General features: G+C 38.2%; 1 protein-coding gene across 1 annotated transcript in view; it reads right to left on the bottom strand.

The window, feature by feature from the left end:
- Positions 1-14,454, bottom strand: part of LOC150083003 (glycine receptor subunit alpha-4-like) — a 116,289-nt gene that overhangs the window by 6,757 nt on the left and 95,078 nt on the right. Inside the window, exons 7-8 of the mRNA XM_090378348.1 lie at positions 11,254-11,576; positions 8,144-8,321 (exon numbers count right to left, since the gene is read on the bottom strand). Of these exons, the coding sequence (XP_090234474.1) occupies positions 8,144-8,321; positions 11,254-11,576 (501 nt within the window). The remainder of the gene's footprint in view (positions 1-8,143; positions 8,322-11,253; positions 11,577-14,454) is intronic.

Raw genomic sequence — 14,454 nt, 5'->3', positions numbered from 1 at the left:
GGAAGCTTTCAGAAGATTAGACTGGTCGCAGAAAGGAGTCAATGTGAACGGAGAGTACCTAAACCATTTACGATTTGCAGATGACATTGTGGTCATAAGCCACGACCCCAAAGAATCAGAGGAAAATCTTAATCAGTTATGCACAGTTAGTAAGGATTTTGGACTAAAGAGGAATATGGCTAAAACAAAAGTAATGATGAACAAGTATGCCATGGAAAGGGAAATAATGATTGAAGGAGCAGTAATTGAAAAGGTGGAGTCATATACTTATCTGGGACAAGTTATTAGCTGTAATAATGATAAATGGCTGGAAGTCAAGAGAAGAATAAATTTTGGATGGATAGCATTCAGGAAATATTCACATACTGAAGAAATGAAATAGTCACATACTGAAGAGCAATATCCCAGTTTGTCTGAAATGTAAAATAATGAATCAATGTATACTCCCCACCATGACTTATGGAAGTGAAACTTGGGCACTCACCAAAAGAATGGAAGAGAAGCTGAGAACTACACAGTGAAGAATGGAACGAATTATATTGGGAATCAGACTGTTAGATAAGAAGAGAAACACATGGATTAGGAGAGAAACACATGGATTAGGCAGCAAACTCAAGTAAAGGACATTCTTATCAAAACTAAATAACTAAAATGGTCTTGGGCAGGACACATAGCTTGAAGACATGACAGATGGACTAAGAAAATAACAGAATGGTACCCAAGAAGAGCTAGAAGAAAACCTGGAAGACAAAGGCGGGGATGGATAGATGAAATTCATGAGTTTTTGGGTAGTAAATGGATGGCCAGTGCTCAAAACAGAAGGAACTGGAAAGTTGCTGGAGAGGCCTTCATCCTGCAGTGGATTGAAAATGGCTGATGATGATGACAGGGTGCCCCTTTTGAATGTCCCCGATTTTAAGTGTCTCAATAAAGAAAACCCAGTGCACTAGGAAATAAAAGTTAACATTTTTAATAACTTTTATTTCCTAGTAATAACTTTTATTACATGAGCTCCTTTGGTGCAATGAAAAATGTCCGAATGAAACATGATTTCAGATCAGGTTTGCTCTAATATATCTGCACTGATGGTGGCAATTGCTTGCATGATACGTGCATGTAAGGTGATGATGTTAGACATCTTGGTGGAATAAACCATGCCTTTCACCTAGGTCCAGAAGAGGAAATCTAAGGGACTTATATCAAGCGAATGAGGGAACCATGGTATTGTTCAGAGCAACATGCCTGCAACCTCCAATGAGACTGCTTCATCTTGCTAAAAGATGAACTGTAGGTATGCAATCTGAGGAAATGCATCTTGTTCCAGCATGTCTAGGTATGTGATCCCTATAACAGTATCCTTCAAGAAGAAGAATCATCAGGTAATCATGTTCTTCATAAAACCACACCACACACATTCACTTTTGGGCTGTATCAAATGTGCTCTTCGATAAGGTGCAAGTTTTCAGAACTCGATATTCAAACATTGTGTCAGTTAACTTTTGCGAAAACATGACTCAGGAAATCGTGGTTTAGTCAATGTGATCAAGAATATCAATAGTAAAGTTTTCAACCATTTGCAATTTATAGGCATACAAATGTAACCATTTGAACCATTTGCAATTTATAGGCATACAAATGTAACCACTTGTGTATGACCCTGTGCAGAGTTGAATGGGGCATGTTCAATTCCCTTGATGCACACCTGATTGATTTCCACGGGCAATGAAGACTGGTAGCATGCTTCTGGATGCTACCAGTGTTCAAAAATGCCCTGTACCACCTCCATATAGACTTTGGGTCAGGTGCATCTTTGTTGAACACATGTCTATAAATTGCCTTTGAACCATGACAACAAATTTTCTCTCTGCAAACCACACCACTGCCTGCACTTTCTCTTGCACTGATGCCATTTTCACACAAACAATATCAGCACCACAGCATGTTTCAATCAAAACATCAACGATGAAACTTCACCATATCCCCCTCTACTGGCTCCCCTATATGTACAACATATAGGGGAGCCAGTAGACCATATGTACAACACATGAATTTTAACCAACTTTTAAAATCAGGGATGTTCAAAACGGACACCGCACGCACACACATGTGTGTGTGTGTGTGTGCGTGCTCTGCCTAAATTAGGGAATACTTTGTCATTCTCCACAGTCTACTAAAGGTTGAGAAGCACTGTTTTAGTCTATGGTAAATGGGAGAGGGAAAAGCAGTGCATTGTTTCAGTACATTTTATTTTTTGGTGAAGCAGAGGGTTTTCATGATTATTTTTTCTTTTATCTTCCAGACTATCCAAATTGTTAGTTTTAGTTTAGGGTAAGGAAATTTACCGAATTCATTCAAAGTTTACAAATTAGGTATTAGTGAAACAGGTAATTTTAATTAAAAATAAAGTTAAAATTAAAAGATATCTGCTGCTGGGCCACTTTCACATGACTTGGTTGGCATTTAATTTTTTTGTATAATTTCATTCACTGAAGTTATGTATTCAATGAAGTTATTTATTGAAGTTATGAGTTCTGCTTCTACCCAAGGACTCCTCAGAAATTAGCATTAGCATTAGTAGAGGCATATGATGCAAGAAACCAAGCTTATATAGCATCAGCCAAAAAAAAAAAAAAAAATTCCAATTTTACCCATTCATTTGCTCTAAAATTTTACCCAGTTCTTCCTTGAATGTATTCAAGCTATCAACTTCCACAATGACATAAGGAAGTTTGTTCCAGCAATTAACTATCTGCTGGCTAAAGGAAAATTTACGCACATTTATTCTACAACTGTCTTTCCTCTATTTGAATTTATGCCCCCCCCTCTCAGGTTCATAATCTGAGCAAGAGGAAGAATCCCACCAGCATTGAGCCTGCTCAAACCATTCAAGGCATTATACACCTCAACTTCACAGGTCCTAGTCCCCAGATGCTGCAGTTTATAGAACTGAAGTCTTTCTTGGTAAGAGAGCTCCTTCGTTCGTCTCACCAATCTCATTACCCTTCTCTGTACACATTCTAGCAACTCTACATCCTTCCTAAAATGAGGCCTTCAGACCTGTATACAGTACTCTGTATACAGTGTAGCCTGTCCATTGTCTTATACAAAGGCATAATCACCTCCTTTTCCCTATTGGAAAATTCCTATATATCATTGAAAAGACCCCATGACCTGCTCTGGCTGCCTGTCTGCACTGCTCAGAAAACTTCATATCTGACTGCACAATTACCCCCAGATCTCTCTCTCTCTCTCTCTCTCTCTCTCATTCTCTACTGCGCACACAGTTGGTACATTTCTCTGGAGTTATTGTTACTCTATGCAGTACTTTGGATTGGTCAATGTTAAACTTCAGTTGCCACTTCTCAACCCATCTGCCCAACTTTTCTAGATCCTATTGCAGTAACACACTGTCATTAACAACCTTTCTAACATTTGTATCGTCTGCAAACTTGGACATTAAGCCCTGAATCAATACCATTGATAAATATACAAAACAACAATGGGCCTAACACCAAACCCTGGGAGGCTCCACTAATAACATTAGTCCAAGAAGAGCAGATTCCACTGATTACCCTCAAACTGAGTATCCTGTCTTCTCCCACTCAACCATCCTTTTTTTCCCTTGTAGTAACAAGCCCTTAATGCCATACTGCTCCAATTTGTAGTAGTCTTTGTAGTAGTATTTTTTGGATCCAGTTCCTTTGTGACCACATTATAATATCCAATCAAATTGGTCAGACAAGCCTTCCCCTAACATACCCATGCTATGTCTGAATTATTACTGCAGTCTTCATTAGATGATCCTGCAATGCTTCTTTAACCAGTGACTCCATTATTTTGCCCAGAATAGAAGTTAAACTAATGAATCTGTAATTACTCGTGTCATCCTTTGATCCCTCCTTTGTGAATTGGGGACACATTTGTACACATCCAGTCCATGGGGACCTCCCCGAAGTCCAAGGATGCTCATAATTATGGTTAAGGGTTTGCTTACTTCCTTTGCTATAACTGGTTTAATATAACTGGTTAGATCCCCCATCCCAGGTGCCTTTCTTATGTTTAACTTCAACAATTTCTCCTCCACTTTGCTTTCAGTTATTACAAAATCATTTAGCTCCCTGATGGAATTTAATAAGCTTTTGTCCTCTACTTCCCTACAGAATTCTTTATGTGCGAATGTAGATGCAAAATACTCATTCAGTTTGTAAGCGATCTGAGTAGGATCATCAACAGTCGAACCATCAATATCAAATGGACCAACCTGATTCATCCTCTTCCTTCTAGAGTTTATAAGTAAAGAAGTCTTTGCTGTTTTTCTTTGCATCCTTTGCCAAAGATTTCTCATAATATGCCTCCATTTACCTAACCTGCTTTGTAGCTTGATTACAGACTAACTTGTATCTACCATAGGCTTCTGTGTCACCTGATAATTTATATGCATCCCATGCATTTTTATTCTCTGCCATGAGCCTCATTAGTTCACCTGACATCCATTTAGGCCTAAACCTTAAACAGCATTTCTTAGTATGACGAGCCTAGTAGCTTCCAAGATTAATTCCAAGTTCTAGTCAATATATCTAAATTCAGGCTGTGAGGTCTTCCAGCAAATAGCTACAGGAATATGTGTATGGGTTGCATTGATCCTGTTATCAGCAAACAAAGGATGAAAATTATAATAATATATAGTCACCTTCAATATTTTCCAAACCGTCCAAATATTTCTTTGGCCAGTTTTAGATTGGTTAAGGAAATTTTGCCAACTTAATTCACAAAAGAAATACCAGCTTTATTTTAAATGTGGTAGTTGTTGTTTGTTTGTTTGGTTTTTAGAAGCATTAGCAACTAAGGCCATATTGCTCCGGGGGGATATGCGGTGGTCATTCCCTGACCTTTCCGCATCCTCCGTATTTGGTGGTCACAGGCTCGAATGTGGTAGTTCGATGAATGTGGAATATTTTCCTAACCGAAAATAGGAAAATACATTTTTTGGCAAATAAATTTATTTGACTGCTGATTTGTGTGAATGTATTAATCACATTTCCCTGACCTAACCTAAAAAAGATCATGAACATGATATCCAATTAGGTTAAGATATTTCCAAGCATTTTTGAGAGTAACTTAGTTTTTTTTTTATTTCTGTGATGAAAATTACAAATCAGAGCAATTACTTGAATGGCAAATTATATCAAAGTTGCTGGTGAACTAACAAATTGGATAAATAGTTTGCCAACAGAACAGAGAAACAATTAAGTTAAAGCATATTGCCTGCATAGCAGCCTGGATTTTATAATCTCAATAAAAAAAGAAAGAAAAATCATAAATTTTTAAAAACCTGGACACCCAGTCATTTTTATCCTTATGATATGGATAAGTTTTCAACTACCATCAAACAACTAACATGTTGTGAAAGGTAAACAGATCTTCACAAACTGGCATCTCTGGCCCTTCCTGGGGTTTCTCAGCATTTTGGTGCAAACATCAGATCCCAAGTGAGGCCAATGGTTGTGCCTGCCAGTGTTTGGTTTGATGAGTAACCTGTTTTTCAAACATACACACAATACCCCTTCTATTACAGAGTAATGAATCTCAAATTTTATGTCACAGGACACACATTACTCACTGCTGCACAGTTACCGCCATTTTTGATTTTTCATGAATTACATGTGCATGGCAATTATTATTGCATAAGAAATTGTTAAATGTTTTGTGGCCAAGTGTACAACAAATGAGCTTCATTTACTTTTATTCATATCTGAATGGATTGCTCATTGTAGAGGGTGTCCTTGTGCACTTTAAAACTGCAATAACTTATGTTCTATCTGAGATTAAAACAATGTGTAAAATTCATTAGAAAGGCAACTTAATCTTTTTTTTATGCAGAAAAATAATTACCTAATTTACTCTAATTTCATTTTTTTTAAAATTTCTTCAGATAATCTATCTTACAAGAGATGGTCTCAATAGGAGAGCAAGTGAACTATATCCACTGTCTCAACGAGCTTAATTCCATGTCAGCAGTTAGAAGAACATTTCCAACATACACCAATGAGCCAAAACATTATGACCACCTATCTAATATAATGTTGGTCCTCCACATGCAGCCAAAACAGCTCAGCGAGGCATGGACGCTACAGGATTTCTAAATGTATCTTGTGATATCTAGTACCAACACGTAACCATCAGATCCTTTTAACTCCTTTAAGGTCCGTGGTTGAGACATCGCAGATCGGAGTTGCTGTTCCAACACAAACCACAGATGCTCGACGGGATTGATGTCTGGGGAAATTTGGAGGCCAGGGCAATACCTGGAAGTCTTCCTCATGTTCCGTGAACCAGTCTCCAACAATCCAGGTGGTATGGCATGGTGCATTATCCTGCTGAAAGATGACACCACCAGAGGGGAAGACCGTTGCCATGAAAGGGTGTACCTGGTCAGCAATGATCTTTAGGTAGATGTTAGATGTCAGAGTGTCTGGCACATGGATGACTGGACCCAGGGTATCCCAGCAGAACATCACCCAAAGCATGACACCGCTGCCACCGGCTTGTTTTCATCCCACAATGCATCCAGGTGCCATCATTTCCCCAGGGAAACAACACACACGTACCTGGCCATCCACATAGTGCAACAGGAAACGTGATTCATTGGACCAGACGACCTTCTTCCAATCACTCATGGTCCAGTTTGGATGCTCGCGTGCCCATTGTAGGTTTGTCACTGGTGAACCGTGGTTAGCATGGGCACTCGGAGTGGCCTGCGGCTACGCAGCCCCATTTTCAGCAGGGTTCAGTGTACTGTGTGTTGTGACACATTACTCCCACCACCAGCATTCCAATTACCGGTGAGTTGTGCCACAGTCACCACGTCACCACGCATCGATGAGCAAAGGCTCTACCATCCGGGAGAGCCTTTGCTCATCGATGAGCCGTGGTCTTCCAACACCTCGCCGGCAGTTCGTGAGTTTTCCCTCCTCAGACCACTTTCGGTAGGTACTCACCAGGGCTGACCGTGAGCATCCCACCAGCCATGCCATTTCGGATATGCTCTGACCCACTCATCTGGCCATTAAACCTTTGTCAAACTCTCTTAACTCCGCTGCCTTTCCCATCTGAAGAAGAAGAAGAAGAAGAACACTAATTAATGGAGCTCAGTATCAGGTGTTTTTTATACTGTGTCCCGACCTGCACCAAAGTTCACCTGCAGTTGCTTTGATTTGCATAACGACCCCCTGGTTATAATGTTTTGGCTCATCGTTGTATTATGGAATGGAAGTACAGCATAAAAATTCAATTTCAAACTATATTAAGAAGAGACTGGTTCTGTTAATGAAAAGCCACAAACTAGAAGGCCCAGATTTAACAAGGAGACTGTGACGTCTGTTGAGAAAGCATTTCAGCGAAGCCCAGAAAAATCATTAAGGTGGCTGCATATGGAACTCGGTGTTCCTAAAGCAACAATATGCAAAATTCTTAGAGTGAAGTGGCCTTGAATTTATTCAAGATTTAATGCCATAACTGAAACACAAGTGGAGAATGTGTTTATGGAGTTGCAAAATTGTACTACACATTTTATCACAATGTAATGACGGAGGAATTATGTTGAATCTTAACAATCTTATGATTACATACCCTAATCTAAGTGATTGCAGTTTTAAAGTGCACAATATGGAGTTGCAAAATTGTACTACACATTTTATCACAATGTAATGACGGAGGAATTATGTTGAATCTTAACAATCTTATGATTACATACCCTAATCTAAGTGATTGCAGTTTTAAAGTGCACAATGACTTTATGGACACCCTGTATATTAGAGATTATATATGCAACAGAAACAATTTTTAAAAAATTGAAATTTTAACCAAGTTAAAGCATTTATCTTTAATTAGTAAAATGCTTTATGGAAGTTTTATGTTAAATACAATAATATGTTTATGATTAAAATGTGAGTGGAAAGATTATAACTTTCCTTCATATAAAATATTTTTACTCTGAGATATTACTCCAGAAATATTAACACGTAAATAATGGTTAATATTTATTTATGACCAGAATACTGTATGTAATATATCCAGTATGCCGTGCAAAACCCTGTAAATATAATAGGAAAAACAATACAAGATATGCTGTCTAAAGACTCACAAAATTTATAAAATTGGCATATTTTTGACTTTTTGTAATTTTTAGGAACCTTGAATTCCTGCAGCAGGTTGGATAATTTTTGGCTTGGTATGTGATTTCTGTTTAATTTTTCTCCTTTTGTATCACTTCCACTCCAGGCATGAAGAGGTTTTTTCTCAGTTGAATTATGCTTCTGAGACTACACCAAAGATAAAAATAAACTAATTCTCAAAAACTGAAACAGACCAAAATATTTCATATGGTGAAATCTCTATGAACAAAATGCTTCATATTTAATATTTATATAAATTTATTTATGAAAAAATCCATTGTGATAAATATGGCATCATTACTATTAAAATAAACTAAAGCTTATGCAACATTTATTAGGTTCACATTAAAAATTAAATTAAGTTATAATGAGTAAAAGTAGCTGATAAAACAGTACAATGTCACTAGATAGAAGTAATTGTTATAGGAGAATAAAATTACCATCTTGTATCTAGTGAGTCGGTCATTACATGAGGAAAATATACAGATTTACTGGGCTTTATATGAACCTTATTTTCTCCTACATGTTGCATTATAGGCACAAGATCACCTTGAGCCAGAATTAGGTAATCCTATGCCTGGGGCAAAAGTATTATAAGTAGGCCCCCATTATATGCAGGTAGTTAATCTTCCGGTAGTGTAGCTAGGGTCGTTGATGCCCGGGGCAACATCTTCCTTGTGCTCCCTGATTGCGATAGATAATTCCTTCAGTTTGTGCCCCTGAAGCTGGCACCTTGGAGAAATTCACCCTCTACCCCCCCCCATGTCACACCAAACCAACTCAACACATTGCACTAGCCACTCATGTCAACTGGATGCATTGCCTGAGATTTTATGTGCTTTATAACTAAGAGCATAATCCCCCAATTCCTATCCTGTGTGTCCTTTTTGTATATATCGTACTCTCCATATTCAAATTTTGCATGCCTTATATCTGTGTGATACCACATCTCTGATATCCCAATAATATCTGCCTTTGATGCTAGCACTTCAAATTTATTTACTATACTCCTACTAATACAGGCCATGTATTTACTTGTTGATGACTCCCAGCAGCCCTTTCTATTTAAGTGTATCCAATTCCTGCAGAAGCAGTCTCTCCTGTTAAAAAGAACAGACCAAGATGAGAAAAATTCTACTCCAAGAACCTTGCACAACTTTTCCAGGGCCAAATTGATTGACAAGGCTTTCATCATATACTCTATCTCCAGTTGTATCTGGGCAGAATTGCAAATACTTTCAAATTTAATCTAACCCGTGACTTTTTTTAAACATTGCCCTGTACTTGTTAAGTAAGTCTGCATGCAGAACTCCTACTTTTAATGTCATTTGCCAACATGTACAACCAGTATTGTACCCTTAAAAGATGATTTCTTCTCTGCCACGAGTTTCATTAACTCAGTATTTCTTAGTTGGTATGAAGGGCCTAGTAGCTTCTTTAATTAATTCCTTGAATGCTTCCCATTTAGAATTTGCTGATGGTAACATTAGTTGGTCCCACTGTATAGGATTTAGAAACTGTCTGAGACTGTAGTCACCTTTATGAAAGAAAAAACCTCGGCCCTTGATGGTAGTTAAATCCCAAATCAATTAAGTAAATCCCAGGGGCTAAATGTTGATGATACTCTACAATGTCATCAACATTTAGCCCCTGGTAAACATATCCTGGTCATATCATCATTCTTCTTTTTCTTGGTGATTCCTCTCTCTCTCTCTCTCTCTCTCTCTCTCTCTCTCACTCAGGGTAACTCGGGAATTTTTTTTTTTTTTTTTTTTTGGCTGGTGCAGCATAAGCCTCAGGCTTCCTTGCACCATATAGCTGCTAATAATAATAATAATAATAATAATATCTTACCTATCCTTTTTCCACAGTATATTTCCCATTTCCCTGGCAATAGAGTTACTGACAACAACCAGCTCCTGAGGGACCAGTGCATTCTGCATTGGGGTTTGCCGCTGTGTTGCTTGATGATCAAGTGTAAGCTATGGCATTGATGTGGGCAGCTGAGACCTTGATGAGGGCCCCCAGTTTAATTCCCTCAAGGGCATCCAACCTTGTTCTTCAAGCTATCATGAAGGCCCATAACAATGCTGAGTTGGCGCCTAATATCCTCATACTCCCTATTAGTACACACAAAGACATCTCCATGGGCAATATCATGTCCCATTCCTGATACCTCTGCAAACATCAAACAAGCCATATGTCTTATAAGGCCATGATTTGGACAACAATTCCCCCCGCCACCAGCTCTCTCCAGAGCCACAGCAGTCCCACTAGCTTGAGCCCTTTGCTTTGCTTTGCTACTCCAGTCTAAGTATGATTTTCATTCAAATTCAGTATAATTAAAAATGCTACACTAACAAATATATGTAATGCAGTAATGACATTCTGCACTGGTTATGCTATGAGGTTTACATTATTAATTATATCCAGCCAGTGACTACTAAATACGATAAATATTTGTATTGACGATTCATTGTAAACTCTACTGACTTGGTTGTCATGCCGGAGTATAAACAGAAAATTTAATTTTTTTTTTTTTTAAATTTCAATGTTCTTATTGATACACCAGTTACACAGCAATAATACTACCATGCTACCGAGTTTGTTATATGTATTAGGCTATACCGTTATGCTTGAAAGTTATAAGTTAATTACAATATATAACAAAATTATCCAACTAGTGCAATCCTAAGTGATTCAAACTTTAGAGCTACCTATTTACCACAATTACAAAATATGAATTCACCTACCACTCATTCTATAACTATAACAATGACAAGATTCGAACGATACAAAGATTCTATGTATATTAAGTAGTAACCTACAAAATCTCTAGCTAAATTAAAAAATAAAATAACAAGCATGACTAGGACTATAAAGCAGCTTATAATACAATTTAATATGACAATCAGATCAATAAAATGGCAAAATTCTTCAAAAACCTATCCATTTGTTGCAGCTGCAATATGAAATGAAATATATTTGCTTACCTAACAATTAGCATAAAATGATACTTTGTTAGTGTCCCACCACCTATAAAAATCATGTAGTTATTGATCTGATCAATATCTCTTACCTTTCGTCTTGATCTGGCATAATAGGTCACTGAATACTCCACCAGGGAGCAGAACACCATCACAATACATACAAACATCCAGATATCTAATGCTGTCATATAACTTACAGGGGGTAAAGCAGAACGCACATGAATCTCTTGCGTTGACAGTGTTAGCAGAGACGTCACTCCAAGAGTTATCCGAGCAGGTACAGCATTGACATCCAACCAGAAAGAGAACCAGGACATGATGACTATTAGAGCACTTGGTATGTAAGTATTGACTATGTGGCAACTCACAAAACGAACAAAAGTAAAATGGGCTTCCAGTAACGAGTAATTGCCTGCCAGAAAAATAGTACAATGATTATGTTATTAATAACTTATAAAAGAAAGACAAAACACTTTTAAAAGCTAACCTGTAGCAAACTCTCTTGTGTAGCAATTTACTCTCTTGAATACATGTATAGTAATTTAGCTGCTGTGGAAACTATGGATCACTGGAAATATTTGAACCCAGGAGGTCATGTCTGGTGAGTATGGGCTTGGCACACCCAGGGTCCTGAGATGGATATCACCATTCTTCTCTTTCTTAGTGATTCCCTTCTACTTCTCTCTCTCTCTCAGGGTAATTCAGAATTTTTTTTGGATGGTGCAGCATAAGCCTCAGGCTTCCTTGCACCATATGGCTAATGATGATAATTTCAGTGTACTTCATTACAATGCAGTAAGAACATCATAGTAAGTGCCATAGTAGTAAGTAAGCCCATGTAGTAGTAGTAAGTAGTAGTGGCATGTGATGCAAGAAAGCATGTGTATGAGCTTATGCAGCATCAGCCAAAAAAAAAATAATAATAATAATAATTACACCATTCCCTCCAAATGCCTGTCCAGTAACTCCTTAAATTTATTCAACCTATCAACTTCCACAACGACAGATGGAAGTTTGTTCCAGCAATTAACCACCCGCTGGCTAAAGGCAAATTTCCGCACATCTATTCTACATCTGTCTTTTCTTAATTTGAATTTATGCCCCCTTAGGTTCGTAATCTGAACAAGTGGAAGGATCCCATCAGAATTCAGCGTGCTCAACCCATTCAAGGCCTTAAACACCTCAATCATATCACCGTGCAGGTGCCTAGTCTCCAGCCACTGCAATTTGCAGAACTTAAGTCTCTCTTGGTAAGAGGATCCCTTCATTCCCCTCACCAATCTTGTTGCCCTTCTCTGTACACGCTCAAGGAAATCTACATCCTTCCTAAAATGAGGCCTCCAGACCTGTACACAGTACTCAAGGCGTGGCCTGACCATTGCCTTATACAGAGGGATAATCACCTCCTTTTCCCTGCTAGCAAAATTCCTATATATCATTGACAAAACCCCATGACCCGCCCTAGCAGCCTGTCTGCATTGCTCAGAAAACTTCATATCTGCCTGCACAATTACTCCAAGGTCTTTTTCATTTTCTACCACCTTAAGTGTAGTACCACACAGTTGGTACGTTTCTCTGGAGTTACTTCTACACATATGCAGTACTTTGCATTTGTCAAGGTTAAACATCAGTTGCCACTTCTTAGCCCATCTGCCCCAATTATGTTATATAGTAAGCACCATAATTTATTATGGTGCTTGTATGACATGGGCTTTGGGCTTGAAAAGATTCAAGACTGTGGCAAGGGATGGATCTCTAAAAAAATGACAGCAATTGTATGAACTTCCAGCAGTGCTGTTATAGTGGCTTACTACAAAAGTGATGACTGAACATACATCAGTCACAAGTAGTATGGTAAAAAACCACGGTGTATTTTGTACGCACGAAAGATGTTTTATTTTATGTGAAAACATCCTTAGCTTGGAAGATGTTAGTGAAATCTAAGCTAATAGCCTAATTACTCATTTGATTGTAGCCATTTGTTGAATGGTATGATTGTAATAATACAAATATTTGTCAACAATTTCTTTTTTTGTGTAGCATTTTTGCTTCATTTAGAAAGAGATATCATTTTTGTGACCAATCAGTTTTACTTCAGTCCGAAAAATTAGTAGTTGCTGCCAAAGATGTTTTCACATCAAAAACAAGTTCATTTGATGTTGAGAGAAATTTGTAGCATGTAGTTTGGGCAAATAGCCTGGTAGTATGGTTTGAATTTACCATGAAATGCTGTATGCACCATTACTGGTACTAATTACTGGCACCATTACTTGACTGCTGCACAAACTGGAGCAGTGTGGCATTGGAGGCAAATTGCTGCTATGGATAAAGGGATGGTTGAGTGGGAGAAGAAAGAGTGGTAATCAATGCACACTGCTCTTCGTGGACTAATGTTATTAGTGGAGTCCCTCAGGGTTCAGTGTTGGGTCCATTTTTGTTTTCTGTATTTATTAATGATGGTATATCAGGCTTAATATCCAAGTTTGCAGATGATATGAAGGTTCGCTGAGTTGTTAATGACACTTAAGACAGTATGCTGCTGCAACAGGACCTAGAAATGTTGAGCAGATGGGCTAAGAGGTAGCAACTGAAGTTTAACATTGACAAAGTTGTAAAGTACTGCATATGGGAAGCAGTAACCCCAGAGTAACATATCAAGTGTGTAGTACTAAACTGACAGTGGTAGAGAATTAAAGGGACCTGAAGGTAATTGTGCAGGCATATATGAAGTTTTCTGAGCAGTTCAGATGGTCTGCAAGAGTACTCATGGTGCCTTGTCAATGATATACAGAAATTTTTCTAGCAGCGATAAGGAGATGATTATCCCCTTGTACAAGGCAATGGTCAGGCCACACCTTGAGTACTGTATACAGGTCTGGAGGCCTCATTTTAGGAAGGATGTAGAGCTGCTGGAGTGAGTGCAGAGAAGGGCAACAAGATTAGTGAATTGAACAAAGGATTGCTTTTACGAAGAAAGGCTTTTTTTTGCAAATTACAGTGTCTGGAGACTGGGCACCTGCGAGGTGATCTGATCAAGGTGTATAAAACCTTGAAAGGTTTGAGCATGCTCAATGCTGATGGGATTCTTCCTCTTGCTCAAAATAATCACCTAAGAGGGCATAGATTCAAATTGAGGAAAGACAGTTGTAGGACAGATGTGCAGAAGTTTTCCTTTAGCCAGTGGATGGTTGATAGTTGGAACAAACTTCGGTCTGTTGCTAGCTTAACTTCTTAAGCTAGAAGTTAATAGCTTAAACAGATTCAAGGCAGAACTAGACAAATATTTGGAG

The sequence above is a fragment of the Mastigoproctus giganteus genome, chromosome 7, assembly GCF_048544385.1.
Source record: "Mastigoproctus giganteus isolate SK-2022 chromosome 7, ASM4854438v1, whole genome shotgun sequence".
NCBI lineage: Eukaryota > Metazoa > Arthropoda > Arachnida > Uropygi > Thelyphonidae > Mastigoproctus > Mastigoproctus giganteus.
The sequence above is the reverse complement of the archived record's forward strand: the minus strand, read 5'-3'. Positions and strand labels throughout refer to the sequence as shown.